Source organism: Molossus molossus, unplaced genomic scaffold, assembly GCF_014108415.1.
Source record: "Molossus molossus isolate mMolMol1 unplaced genomic scaffold, mMolMol1.p scaffold_m16_p_22, whole genome shotgun sequence".
In the NCBI taxonomy this organism is placed as follows: Eukaryota; Metazoa; Chordata; class Mammalia; order Chiroptera; family Molossidae; genus Molossus; species Molossus molossus.
This window is the reverse complement of record NW_023425358.1, coordinates 19,511,297-19,524,983: the sequence shown is the minus strand read 5'-3', so window position 1 is coordinate 19,524,983 and position 13,687 is coordinate 19,511,297. Positions and strand designations below refer to the sequence as shown.

General features: G+C 44.7%; 1 protein-coding gene across 1 annotated transcript; it reads left to right on the top strand.

Moving 5' to 3' along the window:
* The first annotated feature begins 1,239 nt into the window (after positions 1 to 1,239).
* On the top strand, positions 1,240 to 12,547 carry YWHAH (tyrosine 3-monooxygenase/tryptophan 5-monooxygenase activation protein eta). Its single transcript, XM_036276919.1, has 2 exons — positions 1,240 to 1,515; positions 11,087 to 12,547. Exons 1-2 carry the CDS (start codon positions 1,429 to 1,431, stop codon positions 11,738 to 11,740), a joined length of 741 nt encoding a protein of 246 aa, XP_036132812.1. The 5' UTR covers positions 1,240 to 1,428; the 3' UTR covers positions 11,741 to 12,547.
* Positions 12,548 to 13,687: the final 1,140 nt, after the last annotated feature.

Here is a 13,687-nt window from a genome sequence, read left to right as displayed (position 1 = left end):
TTCTCACCATTTGTTTCTGTCCTCCCTGGCAAGACTTCGCCCATGCCAACCCCAATCCCTAATACTTTTCCCCTGTCATCTTCATCAAGGTCCAGCTTACCTGCACTCTTGTATATTTAGATCTCAGCTTGCGAGGCAGGGCTGGATCTTACATACTCTGTAGCTACTCCTTCCCCCAGTGCTGAGCCTGCAGTAAGTGCTCAGTAAAATTCGCGAGCCTAAGGCCCCTTGTCCTGTGCAGCGCTTCCAACAACTGTCCTTAGGTCAGGGCCTGTTTTAGTCGTTGGGATTTTCCAGGCGTGTCCCGGGCCCAGCCCAGGCCCTGGCACGAGGCACCCTCTGCATGGAATGCCAGGCCTGGGACGGGCTTAGTGACCAGCCAGCCTTCCACACCCCTCTTTGCCACAGGAGGAAGTCCAGCCTGGGTTTGAACTCAGATCCCGGTCCCGCCACTCACAGGCTGTGTAACCTTGAGCAAGCCACTAACCTGGCTTTGAAAACGGAGAGCCCAGCTGTGCCCACCTGTGGGTGGCTTGGGAGGGTTAAATAGGATATACCTGTAAAGGCATAGCGCATCGGCCGGTTCCTCGTAGGCGTGTCCCTCTCTCAAGGAAGGCACAGAATGCCCGACGCCACTTGTCCGGGTGGGGCAGTGAGCGAATGTGTGTGGGATGCTGTCCCCAAAGGCCGGACGCGGTCCCGCCCGGGCCAGTGCAGGGTGTGGCCCAGCGGGGCCCACGGCCGGGAGAGGGGCTCGGGGCGGGTGAGACGGCTGGGCGGGTTCGGCACGCCCCTCGGGGCAGCCTCAAGTGTTCTCAAGCACTAGGTTTCGTTGCTTTTTGGGCCCTTCTCAAGCGAGACCTCTCCCCTGGATTCGGAGGCGCTTTTCCGGGTGGGGTGTGTCGAAGCGCGGCGTGCGCACGAGCCATCACCGCGCCCCCTCCTCCAGCCCGCAGTGCCTGAACGGCCATCGCCTCTCCCACCTCCACCTATGCGGCGGTAAAAATGCAGCACCCGCAAGGCGCCTGCGCGGCTCTGGGGCGGGGCCACGGAGGCAGCTATTTATAGTAGGTGACGTCACCTTGAAATAGACCGTTAGGGCCGGCCCGCCCTTCCCCCCTCCCACTCCCGCAGCTCCCCGCCGCCCCGCTCGGCCGCTCCCACTGCGCAGGCGTCCTCCAGCCCTCCCATCCCCCCTACGCGGCCGCCTCTCCTCCCTCAGCGGCGTCCGCGGCGCGAGCCACTGCGCGCGAGGCGAGCCAGCGAGAGGGCGCGAGCGGCGGCGCTGTCTGCAGCCTGAGCCTCGGCCGGCCGGCGAGCCAGTGCGCGTGCGCGGCGGCGGCCTCCTCGGCGGCAGGGGAGCGGACGGGCGGGCGAGCGAGCGAGCAAGCGGTGCAGGGCGCGAGGCGAGGCCGACCCACGAGCGACATGGGGGACCGGGAGCAGCTGCTGCAGCGGGCGCGGCTGGCCGAGCAGGCGGAGCGCTACGACGACATGGCCTCCGCCATGAAGGCGGTGAGCGCGCCGGGAACCCGGGCGGCCGGCCTGGGGGCCCGACGTGGGGGAGGGATGGGCGGTCTGGCGACTACTCCCTCCGTTCTCGGGGCGACCCCGCTGGGCGCGGCCGGCCGCCCGCAGCCCGAGCTTCCCGCGCCCGCCGGGCGCCCCGCCATTTCCTGCGGCTGGACCCGGGTGGGGTCTCCGGGGAGGGGGCACTCGGGGTCGCCCATGCAGTCCTGCTGGGACGGGCGGGCGATGGTGTCCCAGCGGGCGGGCGAGGGTCGCCTCGTCCTAGCTCGGAGCCCTGCATGGGGGGAGGGGGTGTACCCTAACTTGTAATAAAGAATCACCTAGTTTGTGGCGCCCTGTCTCTCCTGGTTTTTGCTGCCACGACCTGAAGCCTGTAATTCCTGTCTGTGTTGCTCTGCTCGCCCGAATCGTGCTCGTCCCATCTTTCACGCCCAGGGTCCGGCTTTGTGAGCCAAGACCCCCATCCTGCAGTCTAGGCGTGGACCGGGGCAGGCGGACGGCGGCGTGGGGCCCCACTCCCAGGTTTGATGCTGCGTCCATCTGCCTGGAGATTAAAGTGAGGCGTGACTTTAAGCTTGACGAGCCAGTGTGCCTTTGCATTCCCGAGACCCTTACAGATCGATTCTGCAGCCTGATTTCCGGTGAAAGAGTCCGGGCCAACCACACCCTAGCAAATGCCTTGGATTAGACGCCACCTGCGTTCCAGTTATCCTGTTACTGCCCCTGCCCTTTAACCTGATTTTACGTTTTCTCTAAATGCACATTACTTCTCTCTGCCTCAAGGTCACACAGTAGTAGAGCTACAACTGCGGCCACCAACCTGCCTATTTTTATCCTGTGTACAATCTCCTGAGACCTGGGAGGATCCACCTGGACCCCACCTCAGACCTAAAGATTCTGAAACACTGGGGGTGGGACCCGAAATCTGCACTTTAACCAGCTCTCATGACAAATTTTAGTGGGCTTAAGTTTGAGAATTTCTTCCCTGGGTCATAGCTCATTTGCCCTTTTGCTAGCCTTGTGAGGGTATTTCTTAGAGAAAAAAACTATAAATCTATAGCGGTGCCTTAAAATTTCAGAATCATTTGAAAAGCTCCTTTTAAGGCTTTTGATATTAAATATATGAAGTATGTTGTTGAGGCCACTATTTACGATTATCCAGATAAGAAACACACTTGAAGAGATGTTTCCTGTGGTTTCCTTATTACACTTGAAGGAGGTGTGTGTGGAACCACCACCACAGCCCATTTGTTGATTCACTGGTGACATGGCATGTCGTGGATTAGATAAGAGCTTTTCATCCAAACCAAAGATCTAGGTTTGGAACTGAAGTCTATGCAATTCTGGAGGCTCTGTTTAGGGGGGAAAAAAAAGTAAAATATATTAATTTTGAAAGTTTGTCAGAAACAGGACTGTCTGTGCAAACTCATTTCCCTGGAAGAGGTCCTAAGCTTTAATTTCTTTGTGATAAGGTGACTTCTGTCCACACAGCAAGTCATACTTAAATGAGCCTCTTCTCTCAGTAATTGAGTGGTACTGGGATTAGGCAGGGTGAGTCCTCTCTGAACATTTTACTGAGGCCCTGGATCACCCTGTGAGTGTTAGGAGCCCTTTGGGGGATGAAAGTGAATTGAGTTTAAGGGAAAATGACTAGAAGGTATGTTCTGGAGCTATAGGAAACCTGAGGCAACCTAAAATGGGAAGTAGGGGAAGAATGGAGAGATGTAACCAGAATAAAATACAGTTTGGGGCTTTCTGTTCTTCATATACAGGCTTGAAAAAAAGGCTTTCCTGCAGCTACTTGTGTCTAGTTTTTCTTGGAGGTTTTTAAGGTAGTATTTTGCAAACTAATGAATCCCTCCATGTGTTGGGAATCTGATAGCTGAACTGAAATGATTGATAGGTTGGATAAGCCATCCAGCATCAAAAATTCAATCCAAGTTCTAATCACGCCATCTCAGAATTGTGATAAACCACTTCCTCAAGGTAACTCTTTTTAAATAAGAACTTTTTTTGGTCATTATGCTTATTCTATTAAATTTTTTTTTGTCATCTGAATTAATGGAATATGCTTATTGGAAAGGACTTGATAGGAGTCAGTAGGAAACCTAACTTGATGTTTGTACGTTTTCTTAATCTTATTGAGAAGATACAGTCCACCTTTTATTAATATTACAGACCTTAAGAACAGTGTTTGGAAAGAGTGGATTCTAGTAACTCTGTGGGTTTATGTGGGTTTTCTTCAGGGCAGGTAAGTAGACTGCTGTAAGGAGGACAGAGCAGCACACCTGAGTGAAGGAGTGTTCTGATGCCACCACTCTGTGACCTTGAAACTTACATCTTGGCTTTGGGTCCTCTGCAGTGTAAAACTAGTAATCTTGATGTAACTATAAAGTTGTTTTTCAGTCTTCATTCTTCTAACTTGTTTTCTTTTTCCTTTATAATTTAAATGGTCACCTAATAATATTGCCTGCGTGCAGTGGTGTTTTTTATGCTACCAGCGTCACCTGGAGGATGGTGTCGGTAAGATCTCAGAAAAATCATGTGTATCAGAATCCATGGTCACATCAGTTGAGAATTGGAATTCCCTGCCTCACTTCATAATTTGAAGAGGCAAGAAATGTTTCTGAGGTGACATAAAGGCATGCCCTCAAACTCTCCTCATCTCAAACCTAGTAGCTGACATGGAGTGTAATCGTGGGAAGAAACTGAAAGATTCTAGAACCCCAGGCCTTTCTCAACACTGACAAAGGATGGGCAGAAATCCATCTGAAGGACTTGAACTATAGAAATCTTAAGTGCAGGAAACAAAACTGCAGTTTAAGGAAATGGGAGTCAGAGAAGAAGAGGCACTTGGCACAACCAGTGGTAAAGGGCTTTTATTCCAACAGCTGTGAGATTATGGGAAGTGGGGAAATGAGCAGGTGGTGCATAAAAGGATAAAAGAGCATGGCTGAGTGGCCCCGGGTGAGACATAACCCGTGTTGCAGGGTGTAAAACTAAAAATGATTTTGAGGTGTACCAAAATTGTGGTTCATGTGAAACCTTAAAAGCCACAGGCACTATAGTCTGAAATATATGTACTAGTGAATCCTGTTTCTCACTAACCAGTCATTTGAAATGTAATTATCGCTTTGTCATCTATTGTCCGAGGAAGGGAAGAAGGCTGTGGATTCTTGCAATAGTCTGAATTAAAAGGCACTTCAGATAGTGAACAGTTCACAAGCTTTGCTGCACTAAGTGAGAGTTGTGACCCATGTCTGGGTTTGGGGTTCCTGAATTATCCCCAGAAGAGCTCCCACAGTCAAGGAACCCAGTATTGCGTTAAAGGAACCCAAAATGTGTTTTCTTCTTTTTGTCTGGAATTTTATATTAGTGGTAGACTGCAGTTTTCTAGTAATATGGTTTGAAAGGGGGTACCCCAAATGTGTTTTCCATGTTACAATTCATCAAGTTTGTGGACTTTATTATTTGACTTATTAGGCACTTAGTACATGGTAGTTGTTATTCCATATGTGCATTCTCATTTAATCTTTATAACCACTCTGGATATATACTGTTATTAACTTTATTTTACAAGTGAAATTTAGAGTTTAATTTCTCATGGTCAAGTTGTAAAGCCAGGATTTAAACTCTTAAAATTAGAGCATTCACTTGAACCACCATATATGATAGTGCCCTGTGAGGCTAAGGGATGATATTTCTAGTATACATTCTGGTATGTTAGCTGTTGTCATCATTGGTGATGAAATTCCAAGCCTTTTACACTAGTGGACTTACTGAACACATAAGTTTATCTATTAGATGTAAGTTATTTTTGCCAAGTTTGATTAGGAACGGAATTTATTGGCCCTGGCTGGGTAGTTCAGTTAGTTGGAGTGTTGTCCCAGTATGTTAAGGGTTTGATGCCCAGTTAGGGCCCACCCAAGAATCAACCAATGAATTCATATATAAGTGGAACAACAAATTTCATGTTACTCACTTCCTCCATTCCTTTCTCAAATCAATTTTGAAAAAACACACTATAACCTACTACTTCACAGATCTTAGCTGCAGCAGAAGAGTATAAAAGGCAAAATCATATATCTAGATTTTGTTTATTCTCTTGAAGACCAAGATTTTTTTAGGTTAAGGAAAATATTAATGGACTGAATTCCTGCTATGAATTAAGTGCAGGACTATGTTAAATGTACAGTTATGGTATTTCAAGAAACTGTTTGATATCCTTGGCACCAATTGTTTTTCTGTATTGCCTTTATTTATAAGCCCATAGGTCCCAAAATTTCTTTAGGTTGTTGGTAAAATTGCTAGTGTACAAGTTGAGACCAACTGTTTGCTGCCCTCCTTCCCTCCTCCTCACTGCCATAGCATTTCCCCTCTTTGGTGGTGGATGTTGGCACTTCCCCTGTGATCAGAACCTGGCACAGCTTCTGAAAGCTTCAGTCCTAGTGCTTCCAGGGACAGTAGCATGCAGCAATGCCATTCAGGGTTGTATTTAACTCCTGCCAATGCCTACAGAAATGTCCAGTTATGTCAAGCAAGACACAAGCAGTCTCTTGATAACGAGGCTAGTTGTTTTTAACTAATACTAAGCTTGAGTAGATATTAATTATCTGAACTCATCTTTTCTGAGCTTGCAATTAAGCCCTCTCTGGTGGCCTTATAGACCTGCAGCCTTGCTCTGTCTTCAGGGCGTGGTCTTTCCAGGCCTGGGCAAGTGGTGACTGATGGTGATTTGCCTGCTTGGGACATGGGCAGAATCCTTACTTTCAGGGCTTTTACTTGGGAAAGAGTCAGCCAAGAAAGTTTCCATCTTTCCAGCTCACTTTAAAAAACAAAACATGTACAGATGTGTAGGATTCTGCCAAAGAAGCTTAAAGATTTTATGATGTAATTATGTTTACCTAATTTTTATGAAAATTATTTTCTTCTGTTATTAGCTCTAGTATCCAAAGCAAACTTGTTGGTAGTGTGTGGGTGTGGGTAACTATAAAAGATGGGATGGTAGTGTGTGGTGTAGCTATGAAGGATGGGAGTGCTGTTCAGGAAAAGTAACAACCCCAACTGTGGCCTGGCAGCTCAGGGGTGGCATTTTTGTTTGCTCAGTATTACTTTTGAGGCTGGATGTTTCCCAGAATAAGAACTTTGTAAGTTTTCCCAAATAGTCTCTGTGCTATTTTTGACACTGGATCTATTTTTACTCACAAACGAATAGTTTATTGCCTTGTGAGTTAGTGAGTGGGAGGAGGCCCTTAGGGATTTCTGAGTAAGTAAGTAGTGTCATAGGAAGATAAATGAATTCATAGTAGACCAGGTTATTCGTGACTTTTAGTAATGCTGTGTAGTGTTGAAGCAAGAGAGAAGGGGGAAGTGAGTGCCCCAGGGTTGGGTGTTAGTGTAGCCCAAGACTGTGTAGTAAGGATGCCGGTCCAATGGCTGACAAGGAGCCCAGTCCTTAAAACAAATGGAGAGGAGGGCCTTTATAAATGGGAAGGGTCCATCATTTTAAGGTTTGTAGGAAGAGGCAGGGTTGAGGTGGGGAGAAGGGCAGGAAAAGAAGGCAGTAGAGGCTGAGCATAGGTGGGGAAGCCCCTTACAGGTGGGATTGCCACGTGAAGACTTAGTGCCTTGAGTGACTGCACCAGGGCAGCTGGCATGTGGCGGAAATGAGTGTTGAAATTCTGGCGTTAGAGTGGAGAGAAGGTTGAGGACCATTGTCTAGGTGTCTTCTATCTTGAAAATTCTTTGTCTTGTCTTCATGTTCCTAATTAGGAACCATTTGGAAACTTATGATTGTAGAGATGCAGTAAATCATCTCCATAGAATCTCCAGGTGATCATCTTGTTGGTTTAGTGTTAGTGTGGTTGGGACTAGCAGTTAGTGCTTTCCTTTCTTTCCATTACTCTACATTGCCTCCCATTGTCTGCCTCTCTTAGTGTAGGACCAGACTTTTCTTTAGATCTCCTGGGTCCAGTATTTTATTTTATTAAAAAATATTTTTTTTCTTTATTGATTTTAGAGAGAGGAAGAGAGGAGAGGGAGAGATAGAAACATCGATGAGAGAGAACATTGATTGGCCACCTCTGGCATGCCCCCCACTGGGGTTTTGGCCCACAACCTGGACATGTGCCCTGACTCTAGGAATCGAACTGGTGACTTCTTGGTGCATGGGTCAATGCTCAACCACTGAGCCACACAGGCTGGGCCTGGGTCCAGTACTTTAGAATTTGAAGTATTGGGAACTGGGGCTAATTTTAATGAAGGTTATTTACAAAAAGTATCACCAGTCAACACTGGCTATGAATCTGTTTTGTTTTAATGGGCCATCTGATTTCCCTTTGATCTATAATTTTCCTTCCAATTGGGGAAAGCTCCCAGTTTTCTTTAGTTATTTGGTCAAGTAGTAAAACTATCTTTATTCCATAAGCTTCCCTTTGTTAACTGAGTTGTAACTCAGGACTATTAAAAAATACTAGATTTAAATGTTTCCAGTTAGTTAGGCCCTGGTTGGGGTTTGAAGAACAATGCTTGCTTAGTGATGTTAGTCACCCTCAGCTGATGCTGACAGTGATTCATTCAGACTGGCAGGCAACCAGATGATTGTTACATAAACACTAATGCTCCTAGTAAATTATTTTTCTTGTGGGGGTGTCATTACAGATATTGCCCAGTAGCCTTTTTTGGCAGTTTATTCCTGATAGAGAAAGGGAGTGCTATGTGAATTCCTGAAGCACACAGATACACCCAAATTTTATTTTGGTTAATAGTATCAATCTCGTGCCTTAACCACACCTTTTATTGTTGCTCAGGAAAAATGGAATCCTAGGATTTTGGAGCTAAAGAAGTCTTTGGAGATCATTTGGGCTGATTCCCCTTATTTTACTTTTGATGAAAGGTTGTGATTTATTCAAGGTCACACAGCTAGCTCAGGCTAAACTCCAGATATTTTAGGGTTTTGTTGTTTTAGTAATGATACTGCCCCTAGTTCATATATCCTATGTGATATATATTTATATTTCAGATGTGCACTTAGTTTTAATATGTGCTCTGGAGAGTTACCTTTGTATATCTTTGTAGCCATCTAACACAAGCAGCTTTATTAGTCAAGGATTAAGTATATAGTGACTCCTTATAGATACATTTGCATTTTAATGTCAAGTGGCCTTAGATTTACTAACTGCAAGATCTAAGGGGCTCTCCAAATTGTGTTCTTGCTTCTTGTTATGTTTAATGACTATTACCTTAGAACAGTTATTTTGAGGCTTGTTAGAGTATTTGAGATGAATTTTGATTTATAAAGGTTTCTTCCTTAAAACCAAGTTATCTACAAAGACTCTTTATGTTTCCAATTAAAGAAATGAGTGTTTAAAGGCACTAACTGGTGGAGAAAATTAGTGGGGTTACAGGTCATGGATTGTGAATTAGTAGAGAGAAATTTGGCAGATCAGAGAGACCATTTCTCTGTGGCTATGAGAGACCACTCTTGTCTCTCTGAGGAAGAATGAGGAACCTGGCATGCAGGCTGTCATCTTGAGGAATGCATAGGGGCCAGCTTGTAGGCAAAGACCACAATGAAGAAAGAAGTGGGGTTGGATTGATTGAGTAGGCAAAGGAGGAGAGAATCCCAGGCTAAGGATTTGTGGCAAAAGGAGACTGGAGACAGGGAAGTGATTAATTAGAAGGAGCTGGTATTTTTATTTTACCTGGACTTTGTTGAGTTGGATGGTGGTAGACAATTGCTTGTTTTGTTTTTTAAGAACTTGGCACAAGTTTACTAATTTTATACAAAATTATTAAATTTGTTGCTTATGTTCTTAAACTACTAATTTTTCAAATAAACTTATCAACATCTTTGTTTAAAAAATTTTTTTGATTTTCTGCTCAGTCTTCTCAATTCATGTTAAGTATGTCTGTTTTTATTTTTATTTGTATTTATTTATTTTTTTGGTACGTGCCCCTAGCGGGAACTGAACCCAGGACTCTCTGGTCCGCAGGCCGGTGCTCCAACCGCTGAGCCATACTGGCCAGGGCAAGCATGTCTGTTTTTAATATGCTGTTAATAACTTTCTCCATTGAACATGACTTTTCCCCTCCACTGAAGGAGTTTTGGTCCTTATTTGATTTGATTTATAGTAATACCTTTTTTTGTTGAGTGTTTTATGGTTTCCTAAGTGCTTCTCTTTTCTAGTAGGTCATATCTACTTTATAGAAGATACAGGCCACTTTAACAAGTTAGTAGCTTTCCTGGGGCCCAGATGATGGTTTTGTGATTCCAAGTCTGTATTAGTTTCCTAGGGCTGCCCCAGAAGTCCCACAAATTGGGTGGCTTAAAACAACAGAAATTTGTTTTATCACAATTTGGAAGGCTAGAAGTCCCAAGTTCAAGGTGTTGGCAGAACTGTGCTCCCTTTGAAGGCTTTAGGGAAGAATACTTCCTTACGTATGTCCTAGCTTCTGGTAATCCTTGGTGTTTCTTGGTTTGAAGACACATCACTCCAATTTCTGCTTCCGTCATCACAAGGTGTTCTGTCTATGTGTTTGTGTGTCTCCAGATCTCTTTTTCCTTATAAGGACATCAGTCATTGGACGTATGACTTCATCTTAACTGATTACATCTGCAAAGGCCCTATTTCTAAATAAGGTCATATAACCAGGTACTAGGGGTTAGGACTTCAACATAACTTTTTGGGGGACACAGTTTAACAACAACAAAATCCAGTGTTCTTTCTACCAATGACATAGCTGGCTCACTTGGAGGTGGCATCAGGGAGAACTAAGTAATGAAGTTACAACTTGTGGCATTTCACATTTCCATTTAAAATAATTGGTGCTTCCATCCTTGATGGCCAGTAAGGGTTTTCTGTCTGGTAGGTGAGAGTAAAGCTTGCTGCTGAGAAGCTACACATCCTTTCAGCAGAGGCTGGGACACTTTACTGTCACTAATGTATCTGTTTTGGCTTAGCGGAGGGCTGGGTGTACTTGTGTGATTCCATGTGTAATCACATAGGCTGAAACGCTGGCCATTAGATCTGTGTGGTGGTTGAGCTCATCTGGGAAGCTCTAATCTATTAATATGTATTTGAGGGAGGTTTCATTGGTTCTTTCTAGACTGTAAAATTGGAAGAAGAATCTGGAACAGGCTTCTTAGTCTGTAATTTTTGAACATTTGACAGAGGTATCACATCTTGTTGAGAATGTCTCTTGCAGAATATCTGAACCTTGGTGCTTTTTCACCCAGTTATGAACCGTCACCTCACAACCTTCCTGTGATTATTCCCCTCCCCATATCTCTGCAAAGATGGAGGCAGTATCTTATAAGGCCAGAGTTATAAATTTTTCAAAGCCCTTATTATTTAATATCTTGAGTTTTAAGTATTTATTTCTTTGGTTAGACTACAGTCTTCCTTCAGATAGGATCCATATCTGATTGGTTTTTCTCTAGAGTAGCTTATCAATAATCTTGTTTTTGAGAAGGGTTGTTGATTAGGTTGAAGGGAAGATTTCTTTCCAAGATTTTTAGACTTGGATCTCAGTGTTTATCTTTGGCATTTTGCAGGTGACAGAGCTCAATGAACCTCTCTCCAATGAAGATCGAAACCTCCTCTCTGTGGCCTACAAGAATGTGGTTGGTGCCAGGCGATCTTCCTGGAGGGTCATTAGCAGCATTGAGCAGAAAACCATGGCTGATGGAAATGAAAAGAAGTTGGAGAAAGTCAAAGCTTACCGGGAGAAGATTGAGAAGGAGCTGGAAACAGTGTGCAATGATGTCCTGGCTCTGCTTGACAAGTTTCTCATCAAGAACTGCAATGATTTCCAGTATGAGAGCAAGGTATTTTATCTGAAAATGAAAGGCGATTACTACCGTTATTTGGCAGAAGTAGCTTCTGGGGAGAAGAAAAACAGTGTGGTCGAAGCGTCTGAGGCGGCCTACAAGGAAGCCTTTGAAATCAGCAAAGAGCACATGCAGCCGACGCACCCCATCCGTCTGGGCCTGGCCCTCAACTTCTCCGTGTTCTACTACGAGATCCAGAATGCACCCGAGCAGGCCTGCCTCTTAGCCAAACAAGCCTTCGATGATGCCATAGCTGAGCTGGACACACTAAACGAGGATTCCTATAAGGACTCCACACTCATCATGCAGTTGCTGCGAGACAACCTCACCCTCTGGACGAGCGACCAGCAGGATGAAGAAGCAGGAGAAGGCAACTAAACAGCCTTTGGGTCCCTGGCTCTTCCTTCACCCACCACCCCCATCATCACCAATTCTTCCTTGCCACAATCACTAAATATCTAGTGCTAAACCTATCTGTATTGGCAGCACAGCTACTCAGATCTGCTCCCCTGCCCCCTGGGAAGCAGTTTCAGATAAATCTTCATGGGCATTGCTGGACTGATGGTTGCTTTGAGCCCACAGGAGCTTTCTTTTCGAATTGTGCAGACAAGTGCCATCTGAATGAGGCATTTTACTATGCCTGTCTGTAGTTGTGAAATCCAGGCAAAAGCAATGGGGAAGTTTAGAAAGGAGAATTAGCCAAAACAGGCTACAATGATATTTAAATGATCCATTTAAAATGAGCTTATAGTGTTTTGTTAATAAGCAGTACATCTTGTGCATGCAAAAATGAATTCATCCCTCCCACCTCTTTCTTCAGCTAATGGAAACTGTTAAGGGAAGCTGATACAAAGAGAACACTTGCTCCTTTCCATCAGCTTTATAATAAACTATTAACGTGAGGTTTCGGTAGCGCCTTGTTTTGCCTCTTTAAATTATGATGTGCACAAACCTTTTAAATGCAATGCATCTAAAGTTTTGATACCTGTAACTTTTTTTTTGGTTGCGATTGTTTAAAAATCATGGATTTATTTTTTGTAACTCTTTGGCTATTGTCCTTGTGTATCCTGACAGCGCCATGTGTGTCAGCCCATGTCAATCAAGATGGATAATTATTGAAATGCCAGACTTCTAAATTAAATGTTTTGGAATTCAGTGGGTAAATAAATGCTGCTTTGGGGATATCTCTAGGTGTATGGTCTTCCTTTCTCTTCCTTAAGGAGCTATATAACAGGTCACCATATGGAATTCTTTTTTGAGTCTCAAACATTGAATCATTTTTCATACAGTAAGTTTTCTTGCCCTCTTGATTCCATTACATATTTTGTAATATACACATAAGACTCATGCATTTTAAATAGTTTACTGTGAACCCATCCAAAGTAGCCTCTTATCCACTCTTTGTGGTAACTGGTGTTTATATAGGAGCCGAGAAGACCAAAATGCTGCTTTCTGAGGTACAGCACCTCTGAAAGGTCAGGTCTGTGTTTACCCTGGGAGGGGAGGGTGTTTGATGTACTCTAGTGGAATGCTGGTTGATACTTAACACTCAAGGTAGATACTAAGCTTATACATGTCCTCAAATTTTAACATCCTGTCTGTATTAGATGTAATAAAACAAAATGCTAATTAGGGACATAACCTGGATCCCTGAAATCATCTTTACTGATTAATATAAAGAAAACTTTGAGCCCTGGCTGGTTTGGCTCAGCAGTAGAGCGTCGGCCCGTGGACCAAAGAGTTGTGGGTTGGATTCTGGTCAAGGGCCTGTACCTTGATTATGGTTCAGTTCCCAGCCCTGGTCAGGGTTATGTGGGAGGTAACCAATCAATGTGTCTCTCTCACGTTGATGTTTCTTTCTCCCACTCTCTGAAGATAAATGGAAAAAAGTATTCTCAGGTGAAGATTAAAAAAAAACTTGCCTGGCCTGTGTGACTCTGTGCACCAAGAGGTTGCCGGTTCGATTCCTGGACAGGGCACATGCCCAAGTTGTGGGCCCAATCCCCAGGGGGAGCATGCAGGAGGCAGCCAAACTATGTTCTTCCTCATCGATGTTTCTATTTTTCTCTTTCCCTCTCCCTTCTCTCTCTCTCTCTCAAAAAAAAAAAAAAAAAAAATCAATAAAGAAAAAAAAAGGGCTTTGAGTATTCTTTAAAATAGAAAAACTTCCGTCTGAGTTCCAAAGGAAAAAAGGCCTAACCCCTTAAGCACGCTCCCTGTTTGCCTGTATGCCAAGGTTTCCCCGGAGGCTCAGCATCACCAGTTGGACTCTTCCTCAGGTGATGACTCCAGCCCCTCACATTGTTACCACCTCCAGTGCGGTGC